At 40.1% G+C, this 15,922-nt stretch overlaps 1 protein-coding gene across 1 annotated transcript in view; it reads right to left on the bottom strand.

Moving 5' to 3' along the window:
- Nucleotides 1-15,922, bottom strand: part of rpa1 (replication protein A1) — an 88,418-nt gene that overhangs the window by 68,566 nt on the left and 3,930 nt on the right. The window contains exons 5-7 of the mRNA XM_028806647.2: nucleotides 15,314-15,399; nucleotides 7,763-7,843; nucleotides 6,817-6,943 (exon numbers count right to left, since the gene is read on the bottom strand). Of these exons, the coding sequence (XP_028662480.1) occupies nucleotides 6,817-6,943; nucleotides 7,763-7,843; nucleotides 15,314-15,399 (294 nt within the window). The remainder of the gene's footprint in view (nucleotides 1-6,816; nucleotides 6,944-7,762; nucleotides 7,844-15,313; nucleotides 15,400-15,922) is intronic.

Here is a 15,922-nt window from a genome sequence, read left to right as displayed (position 1 = left end):
AATACTGGACGGGATTTATCCCGTATTTTTTTTATCATTTTTTTTTTTAAAGCAGCGTCTCATGCAAATCATCCCACACGCATTTTATGAAGATGCCTCCTTTCCTACTTTTGATTGGGTAATACTTGATGTCATCGTTAGTTTGATTGGTGTTTTTAACTGTCCAGTGAGGAGGGCGTGTCTTTTAAGTACAGTCTGCAAAGTGTTGGCACTGAGATGTGGCGTCAGCGCCATAGTTGAAGCCCCTAACGTTGCGGTCAGCAAGTCGGCTAACATCCGCCATGTGCCGTCTTTCAGTTGCGAGAAGCAGATCATAGAATGGTTGAAACTGTTGCCCCTAACGTTGCGCCACGGCGTGTGTTTCGTTTATACCTTGTGTCTTCTCATTAAACTTTTATCTCGCGAATATGTTATTGCAATCCGCAGCGGGAGCGTTTCTATAAACTTAATTTAAAGTTACGTTTTACACCGTGCTTTGTTTCCCTTATGAACATGCTTGTATGCTTAACTCGCTCCGTTCTCAATTGTTTAATTAATTTTTTGCTCTTCGCTGTTTGCGGCTCTTCCTCCATTTCCCCCTACTTCGTTCTTTTATCTCGCGAATATGTTATTGCAATCCTTAACGGGAGCGTTTCAATAAACTGATTGAAAATAGTTTTGCATTTACCTTTTTAGTAAAAGGCGAGCTTTTAAGCCTGAGAAATCACCCCGTAAATGCACACGTTTAATTGGACATGTGTTAATATGTATGGTTACACAGTATTAAAAGACAGTGAACAATGTCAGTTACCTTTGTTCCCACGTTTGATAAAAGGTGAGCTTTTAAGCCTGAGAAATCACCCCGTAAATGCACACGTTTAATTGCACATGTGTTAATATGTATGCTTACACAGTATTAAAAGACAGTCAAAAATTAACGTCATTTACCTTCGTTCCCGCGTGCGACTCGTGCTGTAAATCTCTTCCTTGTTTTTAGTTCACGTGATTACGTAGGAGGCGTGATGACGCGATACGTGACTCCGCCTCCTCCATTAGTGTATGGACAAAAATTATGTTCCAGTTATGACCATTACGCTTTGAATTTCGAAATGAAACCTGCCTAACTTTTGTAAGTAAGCTGTAAGGAATGAGCCTGCCAAATTTCAGCCTTCCACCTACACGGGAAGTTGGAGAATTAGTGATGAGTCAGTCAGTCAGTCAGTCAGTGAGTCAGTCAGTGAGGGCTTTGCCTTTTATTATTATAGATAAATATGATTTGTTACAAGTCAATGTGCATATGTATGTATGTTCCAGCATCACTTCTGAACAACTAGAGCGATTTTCATGAAACTTTCTAAAAATACTAAACGTCAACTAAAAATACTGTAGGGTGAAATCAACCCTAATCCACCCCCTTCTGGGTAGGGTGGGGGATGATTTTGCAGTCTTGTATGCATGTTATCATCCAGTTGACACTCGGAACGACCACCAGAAGGCGAACTGGAGGAGACTGCCAGCATTCTTTATGTTTGAGCACCACTGCGCCCCTGTTGCTTTTGAAATTAAATAGAGTTGGTCGGTTACAAGCATCAACTGGATGATAACATACACACAAGACTGTAAAACAAGGACATTAGTGAGTCTTCATTGTTTGTTCATTTATTTATATTTTTAAAGTTGTGTTTTTTTTTTTATTATATTTTTCTCAAACAATTATATATATATATAAAAAAAACACACACACACACAACACTTTATGTTCCTCCCGGGCAACACTGGGTATTTCAGCTAGTTGTATTATAAATGTTTTAAGTTGCCTTGGATAAAGGCATCAGCCAAATAAGTAAATGTTAGTTTATTGGTTAGTAAGGTCCTACCCTTACCTATGATCACATGTTTTTGGTTAGTGTCTGAAATAAATATAACTTAGGAGTATAAACAGCTGAAAATAGGTTAGTGTGTCTAGTTGCGGGGTTCACGCTCTTCTAATGAGGTCTCTTAATGTGTTCTTTGTTTATTTAGTTTCTACTAAAACTTAAAATAACAGAGGTATTTTCAAGGTTCATGTGTGCTATAATGGGTCTGCGGCTTCAAAAAAAAAAAAAAAAGGGCCAGGTTTTAACCCATATAACCAGGTCGTTCTCCGTGGGCACGATTGCACGACCGCGGGGAGTTAATGAGGTAGTTGGAGCAAGTTGCTCCTGCACGTGTGGGTGCGATCGTTCTCAATTGCTTCATTGGCTTCCTGCGGCGTGTGATTTAGGCGCTGCACCCACGGAGGCGCAGAGAGATGTATATATAGAGGTCGAAACCAGGAAAAGGGGGACGGATGGACGTATCAAGGAAAAGAGGAAGATAATGGAAGTTAAAGGATGGGAAAGAGCCGTCGTAGCAGCTAAGATTTGGCCACCTGTAAGGAGGAAAACAGCACGAGCTGGGGCCCCGTGAAGGAGCGTTTGTTGGTAGCACTCCAGGGGCTAGTTCGCCCCACTGAATGTTCTGTTGGAGTGGGGTGAGCAAGGCAGGTGTCCTCCCGAGGGATCTGAGGAGCGTCTGCGTGATAACGAATGAAGGGAGGAGAGCAGAGCGGTCTGGCAGTAATGTCCGTAAGGAAGCTAAGACGGTGGTTGGCCGAAAGGAGCTCGTGGCTGTTGGGTCTCCACCAGCTGCAGGAGCAATGGGTGAGGCGGGGAGAATGAGAGACGGAGGTGGGCTGAAATCGTAATAAGACTGTATTTTAACTTCTTATTTTAAAGGATTTATTTATTAATGTTTTTATCCCCACTTGGACACTGTTTTTATGGGATATTTATTGGAACTGTGGAGCACTGCACTAACTGTTTGTGTTTGCCAAGTTTTGAAATAAAAGCACATTGTCACTAGGAAATATCCCCTGGATTCATTTGAGAATTGTCCTCATATGTCAGCTCATCCCCAGTGACATTACCGACGGTGTTAGGTTCAAGAGCTCCCAGCAGTCGGATGGAAGCGTGGAGCGGACCTGCATCGTTACATCATGATTAAGACAAAACAGTTTTACTAATTTATACTCTTAAAGAATTTTGAATTTGAGTTGGAAAGTTTTCGTCTTAATGCAAAAATTGGCAGCCGAGAATTTAAATAGCAAGCAAAACAAATACAGTATTTCTGCTATATTTGCTTGTTGGCGATCATCAATTTAACCATTTCACAACCTGTTTCCTTTATATATTTAACACTTTGTTATCAAATCCAAGTAATGATTTAAAACAGTTCAACACTGACTCATTTGTACAGTGACAACATCTCCAACCCAAACAAACCACCACACCAACTATATCTATGGATTTGTTAATATCAATAAACAAACAGTACTGGTCACATTACCATACTAATAAAAATCAATCCATAGACAATGACATGTTTAATTACCGGAATGAGATTCATAAAGTGCAAAACATTGTTCACATACAATATAATATTATCACATCAGCATCAAGATGTATTCAGACATCACTTTTACTTTGTACAAGTTAGTTGTAATATTCGTTTGCAAATGCCATAAGCACTTTGTATAAATGATGTACAAAGCTTTAATGACCTAACCAATATAGATAAACAATTGTGATAAATTTAAGCACACTGAGAAATGTTAATAAAGCAATACTTAATAATGTCGTTATGCAATAAATGGCTGTTTTACTTTATTTCTTATCTTGTCGGTTATAGTCTTATGATATAAAATTATGACTATTCAGACTACACTGTTAATTATAAATATGAAACGAGTCGCAACTGAGCAGTTTGCCAATATTTCTATTGAAAGCAAACTGTCAGACATTTATAAAATCTGCATGTCGCATTCAACTTCATTGCATACTTCCAAGAGGACTTCATATTTAGTGATACGCATGCAATTGGTCTGAAGCAAAAAGTTAAAAATTTAGAAACTTTTTGCTCACTGAGATTGCTATACCCAGTTTCATGACTATAGAACATTTTTGTTCAAGGGAGAGTTTCAAAGCATTATTTATTTGAAACTTCTAAAATTTTCTCGATTGATCCTCTTCTAAGTAACATTGACCCTGTCAATTTTCCATGACCATCCATCTATCCATTGTCCACCGCTTATCCAAAGTCGGGTCACGGGGGCAGTAGCCTAAGCAGGGAAGCCCAGACCTCCCTCTCCCCAGCCACTTCCTCCAGCTTCTCTGGGGGGACCCCGATACGTTCCCATGCCAGCCTGGAGATATAATCCCTCCAGCGTGTCCTGGGTATGCCCCATATGCCTTCTCCCAGTGGGACATGCCCGGAACACCCCCCTATGGAAGCATCCAGACCAGATGCCCGAACCACCTAAACTGACTCCTCTCAATGTGGAGGAGCAGCGACTCTACTCAGAGTCTCTCCCAGACAACTGAACTCCTCACCCTATCCCTAAGGGAAAGTCCAGCCACCCTGCAGAGAAAACTCATTTCGTCTGCTTGTATCCGCAATCTTGCTGTTTCGGTCACTACCCAAAGCTCGTGGCCATAGGTGAGGTTAGGAACATAGATTGACTAGTAAATCGACAGCCTCACCTTTTGGCTCAGCTCTCTCTTCACCACGACAGACTGTTGCAGAGCCTGCATTACTGCGGATGCCACACCGATCCATCTGTCAACCTCCCGCTCCATTCTTCCCTCACTCATGAACAAGATCCCGAGATTCTTGAACTCCTCCACTTGAGGTAGTAATGTGTTCCCAACCCAGACAGAGCATTCCACCCTTTTCCGGCAGAGAGCTATGGCCTCGGATTTAGAGGTGCTGACTCTCATCCCCGCCGCTTCACACTCGGCAGCGAACCAATGTTCCATGGCCGGGACAGAATCTGCATTGTTCCTGTTGAATCTGATATTCAACTATCGACTGAACTCTCTTCAGACCATACCGGGGAGGCCGAGTATAGTTGGAGCACATCCTCCGGTCACCCTTCTTAAAAAGGGGGACCACCACCCCGGTTTGCCAATCCACAGGCACTGCCCCCGATGTCCATGCAATGCTGTAGAGACGCGTCGACCAGGACAGCCCCACAACATCCACAGCCTTGAGGAACGCAGGGTGGACCTTGTCCACCCCAGGGGCCCCGCCACCTTGGAGCTTTTTAACTACCTCTGTGACCTCGGCCCCTGATATGCACGGGGAGGGCCCCCCCATCCGGAGTCCTCCAGCTCTGCGTCCTCTAAGGAAGACATGCTGGTGGGATTGAGAAGATTCTCGAAGTATTCCTTCCACCAGTCAATAACATCTACAGTTGAAGTCAGCAGGGCCTCATCTCCTCCGTACACAGTGTTGGTGGAGCACCGCTTCCCCTCCTGAGGTGCTCGACGGTTTTCCAGAATCTTCTCGGGGCCGACCGAAAGTCGTTTTCCATGGCTTCCCCAAACTCCTCCCATGCCTGAGTTTTTGCCTCTGCAACAGCCGATGCTACCACATGCTTGGCCCGCCATTACCCCTCAGCTGCCTCTGGAGTCCCACTGGTCAACCAGACCCGATAGGACTCTTTCTTCAACTTGATGTCCTCTTGAACCCTAGGTGTCCACCACTGGGTTCGTGGATTGCCGCCACGAGAGGCACCGACAACCTTGCAGCCACAGCTCCGTTCTACTGCTTTGACAATGGCCCATTCAGACTCAAAGTCCTTCGCCTCCCTCGGAATGAGACTGAAGTTCTGCCGGAGGTGGCAGTTAAAGATCTTTCTGATCGGTTCCTATGCCAGACGTTCCCAGCAGACCCTTACTATACATTTGGGGCTGCCTGGTCTGACCGGCAGCCTCTCCCACCATCTGATCCAACTTACCACCAGACAGTGATCAGTTAACAGCTCAGCCCCTCTCCACCAGAATGTCCAAAACACAAGGTCGCAGATCCGATGACATGATTACAAAGTCGATCATCGAACTGCGACCTCAGGCATCCTGGTGCCAAGTGCACTTATGGACACCCTTATGCTCTAGCATGGTGTTCGTTTATAGACAATCCATGACCAGAACAGAAGTCCAAGAACTGAACACCACTGGAGTTTAGATCGGGGAGGCTGTTCCTCCCAATCACACCTCTCCAGGTTTCACTGTCATTACCGATGTGAGCGTTTAAGTCTCTCAGCAGGACGATAGAGTCCCCAGAAGCTGTGCTTCGCAGCACTTCCTCCAGGGACTCCAAGAAGGCTGGGTACTCAACTGCCGTTTGGCGCATAAGTGCACACAACAGTCAGAGTTCTTCCCCCAACTTGAAGGTGCAGGGAAGCAACCCTCTCGTCCAACGAGGAGAACACGCACCAGTTCAGGCTCCTTCCCAAACAGAGAGGTAACATTCCATGTCCCTAGAGCCAGTTTTGGTAACCAAGGGTCAGTATGCCAGGGCTCCCGCCTTCGGTCACTACCCACATCACATTGCACCCGACCTCTATGGACTCTCTTGCAGGTGGTAGGCCCACAAGAGAGCAGAACCACGTTGCTCCTTCAGACTGAGCCTGGCTGGGACCCATGGTCAAAAGGTCCAGCCACCAGGCACTCGCCAGCGAGCCCCTCCCCAGGGTGGGGCTCCGTGTACCCTTACCCGGGCAAGGGAAACGCCGATCCTTGATTTGAATCCATGTGGGGTCTCAATTTTCCATCACATGAACCATGCTATATCTGTATTGAGCAAAATATCAAATAAAAAGTTTAGCCCTACAGATCAGATGCGATTATCCAACTGCTCTCATTGTTATTAATAAAAGAGGGATAAGACTCAGAAATGATATAGAAAGACTACAAGCATAGTGTTTATTAAAATAATCAAGGCAACTTGTATCTTAGTCAAAGAACTGTCACTTACTTGGACTGATATGGGTTGAGGCCAGCAATTGGTACGACTTTAGACTGTGAGCCACCAGGAGTACTGGGTGGGGCGCCAATTGCTTTCGGCTTTGCAACCTCTTTGGCTGGAACCCTATTCATAGATGCTTGGGTAATGAGGGAGGGAGCAAGAGAAAAATAGGAATTAACACATGAAATCAGCCCATGATTATTAATAATATGTTATGGTGCAAGAGAAACTGACAAGAACTTCCATAAAGGCTACCTTTTCAAAAATGTAAGAATTTTATGTCTATGTTAAGTTCACATAATAAAACACAGACCAGAATTACTGACTAATAACTTTTAAAGACAAGGTCTACACAAAAAGTGTTTGGAAAGCTGCAAAGTGTGTTCTAAAATATGAGAAGGAGAACAAAATAGTGGACACATACTATTGCATCCAAACTTATTTGAAGAAGAATAGTTAAGATATTATATACATGCTTTTTTCAGTGGGGAAAAAACAATATTGTGTGTGCTCTTTGAAAATGGTATAACCTTTGATAATATAAGAGGTGGTTTCTCTTCATAATATAGATATTCCATTGTAAATATAGCTTGGCCTTGTAGTAAAAATATGCCCATGCTCAAATCACTTGGATGCAGTAGTATCAGTCACTACACTTTTTAAAACAGACTATTACCCAAACATGATTATTATTCCTTTAAACAAACATAAAAGAATAACTCGAATCTACTTTGGTTGCATACATTTTTGTAAATTAAGTACGGGGCACAACGTTTATCATTAATAAACTAGTAGATATGAAATGTAGGCAGTACTACTAAGACAGGAAATCATGTACTGCATGAAAATTTATTTATATTTTACAGTTTTACATTTCATACTCCTTTTGTTGTTTTATTATTCCTGCCCCCATACAAGTACAAAGGCATTCTTTCAGGAAGGAATTGTTTCTTACCCTCAGAAGCATATGAATTACGCTGTTGAAGGGGTCTTGACGTTGGATTATTCGCATTTGTAGATGACATCTGTAATTGACCTAACAAATTGAAGGCAGGTAGTTTATAAGCCTGACAATGTGGTAAATAAGGCTTTTTGCTAAAAAGAGTTTATGCTTTATTTGGAGACACATTCATATACATAAACACAAAAACAGAAAAAGGCTTTTAAAACATACAAATTGACATGAAAAGTTGTGTGCACTTGTACTTTTCAGAAAGCACCTCTCATCTTCTAAAGTAATCACTAAGCACCTGCACTGGTTTTAAATCAATACTCCTATATGTGGTTAACATTAAGTTATTGAAAGCACATATGCATTATCAGCCACTGGCAACAATAATTAAAAATGCAGCAAATACTTAAAACAAATGTAAAAACCACAGAGTTCTACAAATGACAAACAGAAGAATTAGTCATTGCATAAGTGAATGCTCTTCAGTCTGCATAAGTAAATTTTACTAAGAACAATGAAAGCTATTGACACCATGTTAGCAAGACAGTTGCACCCGAGAGTGAGAAATTCAGCCATTATCAAGAACAAAGGTTAGCTCTAGTTAAATGCTCACTCTTTTTTTTTTTTTAATGAAAACATTTGTCATGAAAGTGTCAAATTGTTTTTTTATGGCGAGACTCCCCAAAACCATATTTACCAGAGACTTAACAAGATGTGTGAAACTGAAGATCTATAGCAAATAACTGGTCATTTCTAAAATAGAACAGTGGTCAGAAGGTTAGTAGAAACACAAATAACTCTAACACATCAGTGCCACTAAAATGTTAAAAATTTAGCAGGAATCCAACAGCATAAATGTAAACAGTAGCATAAACTAAGTGGTTACTGTGATAAGTTGTCAGACAAAGCAATACAGTAATCCCTCGTTATATCGCGCCTTCACTCCATCGCGGATTTTATATGTAAGCATATTTAAATATATATCGCAGATTTTTTGCTGGTTCGCGGATTTCTGCGGACAATGGGTCTTTTAATTTCTGGTACATGCTTCCTCAGTTGGTTTGCCCAGTTGATTTCATACAAGGGACGCTATTGGCAGATGGCTGAGAAGCTACCCAACTTACTTTTCTCTCTCTCTTGCGCTGACTTTCTCTGATCCTGACGTAGGGGGATTGAGCAGGGGGGCTGTTTGCACACCTAGACGATACTGACGCTCGTCTAAAAATGCTGAAAGGTTATCTTCACATTGCTACCTTCTGTGCAGCTGCTTCCTGAAGCGACATGCTGCACGGTGCTTTGCATACTTAAAAGCTCGAAGGGCACGTATTGATTTTTGATTGAAAAACAAACTCTGTCTCTCTGCTCCTGACGGAGGGGGTGTGAGTTGCCGCCTTCAACAGCTTTGTGCCGCGGTGCTTCGCATACTTAAAAGCCAAACAGCCCTATTGATTTGTTTGCTTTTCTCTACCTCTCTGACATGCTCTGCTCCTGATGCGCACTCCTTTGAAGAGAAAGATATGTTTGCATTCTTTTAATTGTGAGACAGAACTGTCATCTCTGTCTTGTCATGGAGCACAGTTTAAACTTTTGAAAAAGAGACAAATGTTTGTTTGCAGTGTTTGAATAACGTTCCTGTCTCTCTACAACCTCCTGTGTTTCTGCGCAAATCTGTGACCCAAGCATGACAATATAAAAATAACCATATAAACATATGGTTTCTACTTTGCAGATTTTCTTATTTCGCGGGTGGCTCTGGAACGCAACCCCCGCGATGGAGGAGGGATTACTGTAATGACATGTTCCCCAGAATAGGATGTCTTCTTCAAATTTTACTGTTTATACCAGATTGCTTTACAAAACTGCAGTGCCACATAAACCAGTCAGAGGACATGAATGCATTTCAGCTTGATAAAACTGGTGTGGAGGCAATGGTTCATGGAAATAGTATTAATTATTATCCTTTAGCATCATTCTGCCAAAAATTAGATATTATACTACTGTGTTTTTCTAAATGTAGAACAAACAAATATTTACGCTCCAAAGCAAAATACAAGGGGGGACCCAATAATAACCGGAATTTTGTTGTTGTTAGGTTGGTACTTGTAGTACGTGGTTGGGCCACTAGGGCGATCTAGTTACATTCCTCACAAGTCAGTCTGCCAAGTGCCATCAGTCTGGAGGTTGTGCTTGTGTTCAGTGAATTTTTTTGTAAAAGTAGTTTTGTGCAAGCGTCGTTTTTTTACGATGGCCGATTATCGTGAACAACGCGCGGCAGTGAAATTTTGTTTTCTTCTTGAAAAAAAGTGTTGCAGAAACTATTGTTATTGAAACGGTATGACAACCCTGAACCACCCACCCTACTCACCGGATTTAGCTCCGTGTGATTTCTTTTTGTTCCCTCGGATGAAAAAAGACTTGAAAGGAAGGCGTTTTGCTGATGTCGAAGAGGTAAAATAAAAAACGACCAGAGCATTAATGGGCATTACTTCAGACGAATTTAAAAAATGTTTCGAACAATGGAACAAACGGTTAGATAAGTGTATTTCCGCCAATGGAGAGTACTTTGAAGGAGACTAATTGTAGTTTGTACAGAAAATTAAACACGTTTTAAAAATATTTCCGGCTATTTTGGGGTATACACATTAAACTGCAAACATGTTCTGTTCTTTCATCGATCCGGTATAAATGGCACTGTGTGCAGCTTCTCTTCAAATGCGTCCATGCTTTGTTAATTACCATATGTGAGGGACTGCGGGGACAAAAGAACCATAAAGGACTACTGAAGAAATTTGTGTCATGGACCCTCATGGCCACAGGGATACTAAATATAATAAACAGGCCTTCAGCAAAAAGAAAAAAAAAATCTAATTAAATGAGCTCAATTACAGGAAAAATGACTCATGAACTGTGAAACTGAATGGAACAAAAATCTGCAGCCACATGAGTTTCAGAACTACAGATGCTTGCATAACAACTTGTGAAGGTATGGCGAGACCCAGTTTATGTACCACAGTATTACAACATGCATGCCACAATTTTCAACAAACTTATTCAACCAAGAATAAAGGCAGTGAACAAAAATGTTTTCACCAAGTGGTGAGGATTTATTGCAAATTTGAACAAATTGCAGAAATTGCAGCCCAGTGAAGGGATGATCCCCGACTTAAGAAGCAGAGGCCCATTTCTGAATAAATAACATATGCACTCAAGCTGGGGAGGGAGTAGGTGTGAGCAATCTGCTAAGAAGATGACTTGTCTCCAGGTTGGTGCTAGGCAGTCAGCTGTCCGTGCGTTGCCTTGCTGGCACATGCAGGTGGTTGGATTGTCTCATTTATTAACTCTGGGTGGCAGTCAGGCTATCACACCTGCAACCACTCCCTACAATTTAAAAGGGAAGCACAGGATCAGAGAAGGAAAAAAAAAAAAAAATGAATGGAGGTTAAAAGGAAGGCAGGGAGGTGGAAAGAGCTGGGACAGGAACAAGTGAGCAAACAAGCAAGAGCAGAGGCAGGCGCTTGCGAGGAGCGCCCCTCAAGGGACTGAATGACCAACACCCGGGTGCTGTTGTAGAGGATCGCGGCAGCTGAGCAATTTAGGGACCATGGTGGTGAGGGCAACTTTACACATAAGTCCGGAAGGCAGCAGGAGTCGGTGAGACTCGGACTGGGAACCCCAAGAGTGAACACCATGGACTTTGGAGACCTTAGCCTAGGTGTGGGGTGGGAGCCTTGCTGCAGACATGAAGTGGAAGGGAAGAGGCTCCCAAGACAGAAGTTCGAGCATGGAACCGACACGCACCGTCACACAGGCAAGAATGAATTTGTCGTGTGGACCAGCAAAAACTCAGCCGAAGACAACAAAATTCCAAACAATAAGAATAATCTGAATAGCACATAATTTTCCTTAAACTCATATACAAAGTACAGATCATATTAAACATCACATCAAAAACACAATGGGCCCGCAAAGCATGCTCAGAAATGTGTAAGTAAAAATTTATTTGTAAAGCACCTATTACAGAGAAAATTCACAAAGTGCTAAACAATAGAACATAGGATAAAATGCCAGTCCAAACAAATGAGATTCAAGCTGACACCCAAACAAATTTTGCTGACCTCAAAATCAGAGGAAGACTGTTCCATAACCTTGGAATATGCAGGCTTGGGTATACTACTGAACAGGCTGGATTATGACAGAGCACTCCCGATCTTTGATTCATTATCCTCTTTAATAAAATCCCTGTGTGTGTCCGTGTGTATGTGTCTTCTGGTGAAGTGTGCATGCGCGGGGCACTCTTTAATAAAGGACATCATTGCTGGGGAGAGTGCAGAATGGGTACTCGCGGCCACGCACATAAAATCCGTTGCTGGGGAGACGCCACACATACAATAATCAGCTACACGCCAGCACAGATTAAAATACTTTCTGGGGAACTGCACAGTACTTGCTGGAGAGACGCAACAGCAAGCTAAAATAAAGAGAGGCAGAATAGGAGATCTTCAAACAGACACAACACATCAATCAACAGCCATAGAGGAGAGGATAAATGTAATATTAATTATACTTACTGTATTGTCATAAACATTTCTATTTTTATTATTTTACTTTATTTTTTGCAAAAATATTTGACAAAAAAAAAGAAAAAAAAAAAAGACAAGAAACAGAATGAGGTCAAGGTCCCTTGCCATTTAATATAGACTGTTCCTACTAATGTTTATGCACTACTGTTCTAGTGCCCGTTATTGTAACGGGCTTAATGTCTAGTAATGAATAATATAAATTATAAATTCCACTTACTGGTAATCCTGACCACTTTTGCCCTCAAATATTGTCTCCAGTGAAATATTAAAACAGTCCTAGGACTAAAGTAGTTTTAGCTATACTTGTCATAGAACAGAAGAATGTAGGTGTTTTTTCACCTCTTTCACTTTTAGAAAAATATTTTTACATTGGAAACCTAAATGGTTTTTCCACCATTTTGTAAAATTGTGCTTAAATTTTTTTACTACCTCAAAAAAGCAAAAACATGACATATTCAACCAATATCGATTCAATAACATCATTATACAGCAGATACAACTGGTCAATCACTGCTCAAACAATATGAGGAATTGTTAAAAAAGCTATTCAGAATTTCCATCTGGCTAACACCAACCAGTCCACTATGGCTCACATTGCCAATGACACACTCCCTTTCTATAATCCTGGTCATAACTTACAACGGACCAGAGTATGAAACAATGACAAATTTGCTGCAATATCATTATAATAAAAAAAAAAAAAAAAAAAAAAAAAAAAAAAAACACACACCAGTTAGCCTGCACACTTCTGGTTTAAGTTTTTAGTTTGAACAAATACTGTGAGGAAATGGACATGGTAGCTTAAATCAGACAATTTTCAAAGTAAAAAACAAATATCCAGAAGTGTGAAGAAAAACCTCACAACTTGTCATTTATTCTAGGTTACAGATGCGACAGAAAAAATGTTATTGACATTGTTTCACCATGGTGTTTTGAATTTACCTGGCTCTACATACCAAATTAAAACATTTAGTCTCCACTATGCAAAGAGGTAATGTCAGCATTGTGAAATTCATACTTCTACATTCCTCCAACAACATCATGGAGCCAGAAAGTTTTCTAGCAAACGCTTGTGTGATATTGACTTCCTAGTTATTGAGGATGAAACCTAACCATTTCAGACACACGTTTTCTCTTTTCCTTTGTAAAAACATCAGAAACATTCATTGGTTGTTTTACACTGCACTTTATAATAGGTAAATCAACATTCTTTGCATCAAAATTTTGGCCTGCTCAAACCTTTTGCAAGTTCTGGTAATGTTCCTACTCAAAATTTTCTTTCACAAAGGCATCACAATAGAAAAAAAAAAAAAAAAAGGGTTCATGTAAGAATTAACAAAGACAAAAGAAATAAGTTTAAGAAAAAAAAAAAAAGCAGCTTCTTAGCTTCTTGTGTACTTCAATTTATTGTGTATTCAAACTGTCTTGCCTGAAAGCTATGACATATCATACAGCTGTCCATAATGCAACAGCAGACTGTACATACAAATGATATAGTACTATACATGGCGCAGAATTAAAGCAACACCTGTACAATGTGCTTCAATTCAATGCTACTAAAGGCATCTGCCCATTTGCTTTTGAAAAACCTTCCCAAAACTAAAGTTTGTGTGTTTGGCCTTCTCTTGTATTCTGTACATCCAAAGATGTGTATTTAAAATGTATTAACACAAGACCTTACAATTCAAAAATGAATCTTTCACTAAAGTAAAGCACAATACAAGATGGAAAAGATTTCCACTATACTAGTTCAACTTATGTCATTGGACTTATTTTGTGGGTAATATTTTCTCGCCTAACTGAAGACAACGAGCAAGATCTCTGCAATAGCTCAATATAGAGCTCTGGGCCTCCTGTAGGCTCTGAATCTCCATCATATACAGATTATGCTGCTGTCGTAGCTGACTGCATGACTTCTTCCTCACTGAACTGATTTGCCGCTCATGCAACTCCTTATTGAACTGTGTAACATCTACTGTTGATGCTGTTGAAACCTGGTAGTTTGCAAGGTCAACTTCACTTCTGGAGCAGTGCATCACAGTACTGGTGTTATGATTTGATAACATGGTGAAACACAAGCAGGATCTCAGATTCACATCTAAGAAGAAAAATGTGGCATAAACAAAAAGAACAAGAGCAGAAGAAAAATGTGGCATAAACAAAAACAAGAGTAGAATTCATCTAGTCAAATCGAACCACTATACAGAAAGTGACTGCTGAAAATGAATACAAGTTGAGAAAGAACTTTTACTACTCAATCGAAAATAAAATGAATAATATATGAAAACTACCATATCAAATACACTTATTTTAACTTATACTCAAATAATGACTATGACTAAAAATGATCACCAAAAGAACAGTCAGATGACAGAATAAGACAGCTTTTTTTATTATTAAATTATATGGTCAAATGTCAAAGACTTCAAAACAAGGGGCCTATCTCGACTAACCCAATACAGCTGGAGAAAGAAGAGGGAGGATAAAAGATGACTGGACACCTAACAAATTATGGTAGCAGTCATTTTCAATTTTATTCATAAATGAAAATTCGGCCTAATCAAATTTTGCTAAACCAAGATTACAACCTGTTGCATTTATTGGCAAAGCATGGAAAGTAAGAGAAAGCTTAAATCCTAAAGGAAGCTGCAGTAATAAAACACTACAATGTCAGTATTACAAAGCAATTCAATTTAAGTAGCAGAAAAGTAGACAAAAAAAAGTTACTGACTGTGCTACCATGTAGTCCTCTATCAAAAATTGCCCATGTGAAACAAGTTAAACAGAAAACTATTATAAAAGCTTTTTGTTCTACTACCTAATCTATACAATCTAAAAATGAAAATTCTGAATGGTAAATTAAATCTTATTCAGTACAAAAAAAAAAAAAAAAATCCTGAAAGTATGTGTAAAGAAGATTACATTAAAAGGCAAACTTGTAATTCACACAATAAAATAAAATCAAAGTCAGTACCTTCAGTATAAGGCACAGGATCTCCAATCCTGCCAGTCACATCTCCAGTTTTCACGACATCCAAATCTAAAATTATCACAACCCGTCTGGAAAACATTTAGGAGAAAAAAAAAAACAAAAAAACAGGATACATTTAAATACAGTATTAAATTACACAAAAAATGTGATCAAAACTGTTCTAAACTGGATACCACCACAACACGATGGTAACAATGATTCATCAAATATCAACAGAACAACATTATAATGAGGCCATTTTAATACATACATCTGTTCAGTACAGTAGTTAGTAGATACCCCAAACTCAAAATTCAGAAAAGCAGCACAGGTTGTTGGTCCATGCTGACTTAGGACTGTGGTCATCTTAAATAAAGTTTGTGAATTGGGCTTGCAGGGACTGAATGTCAGTGATGGATTACAGTTATTATACCTATTACTTAATAGTCTCATGTGGTTTAACTTAATATGAGAAAAACTTTGATATCAAGGTAAAAAGAGCCTTTTACTATTGCTACATTTGCCCCTTTATGGAGTTAATTCAGAAATAAAAAAATTACAATTTGTGCATGCATTAATAGCATGATAATGCTATCAATTAAATGTCAGTTT

This window comes from Erpetoichthys calabaricus, chromosome 8 (genome assembly GCF_900747795.2).
Source record: "Erpetoichthys calabaricus chromosome 8, fErpCal1.3, whole genome shotgun sequence".
NCBI lineage: Eukaryota > Metazoa > Chordata > Cladistia > Polypteriformes > Polypteridae > Erpetoichthys > Erpetoichthys calabaricus.
The sequence above is the reverse complement of the archived record's forward strand: the minus strand, read 5'-3'. Positions and strand labels throughout refer to the sequence as shown.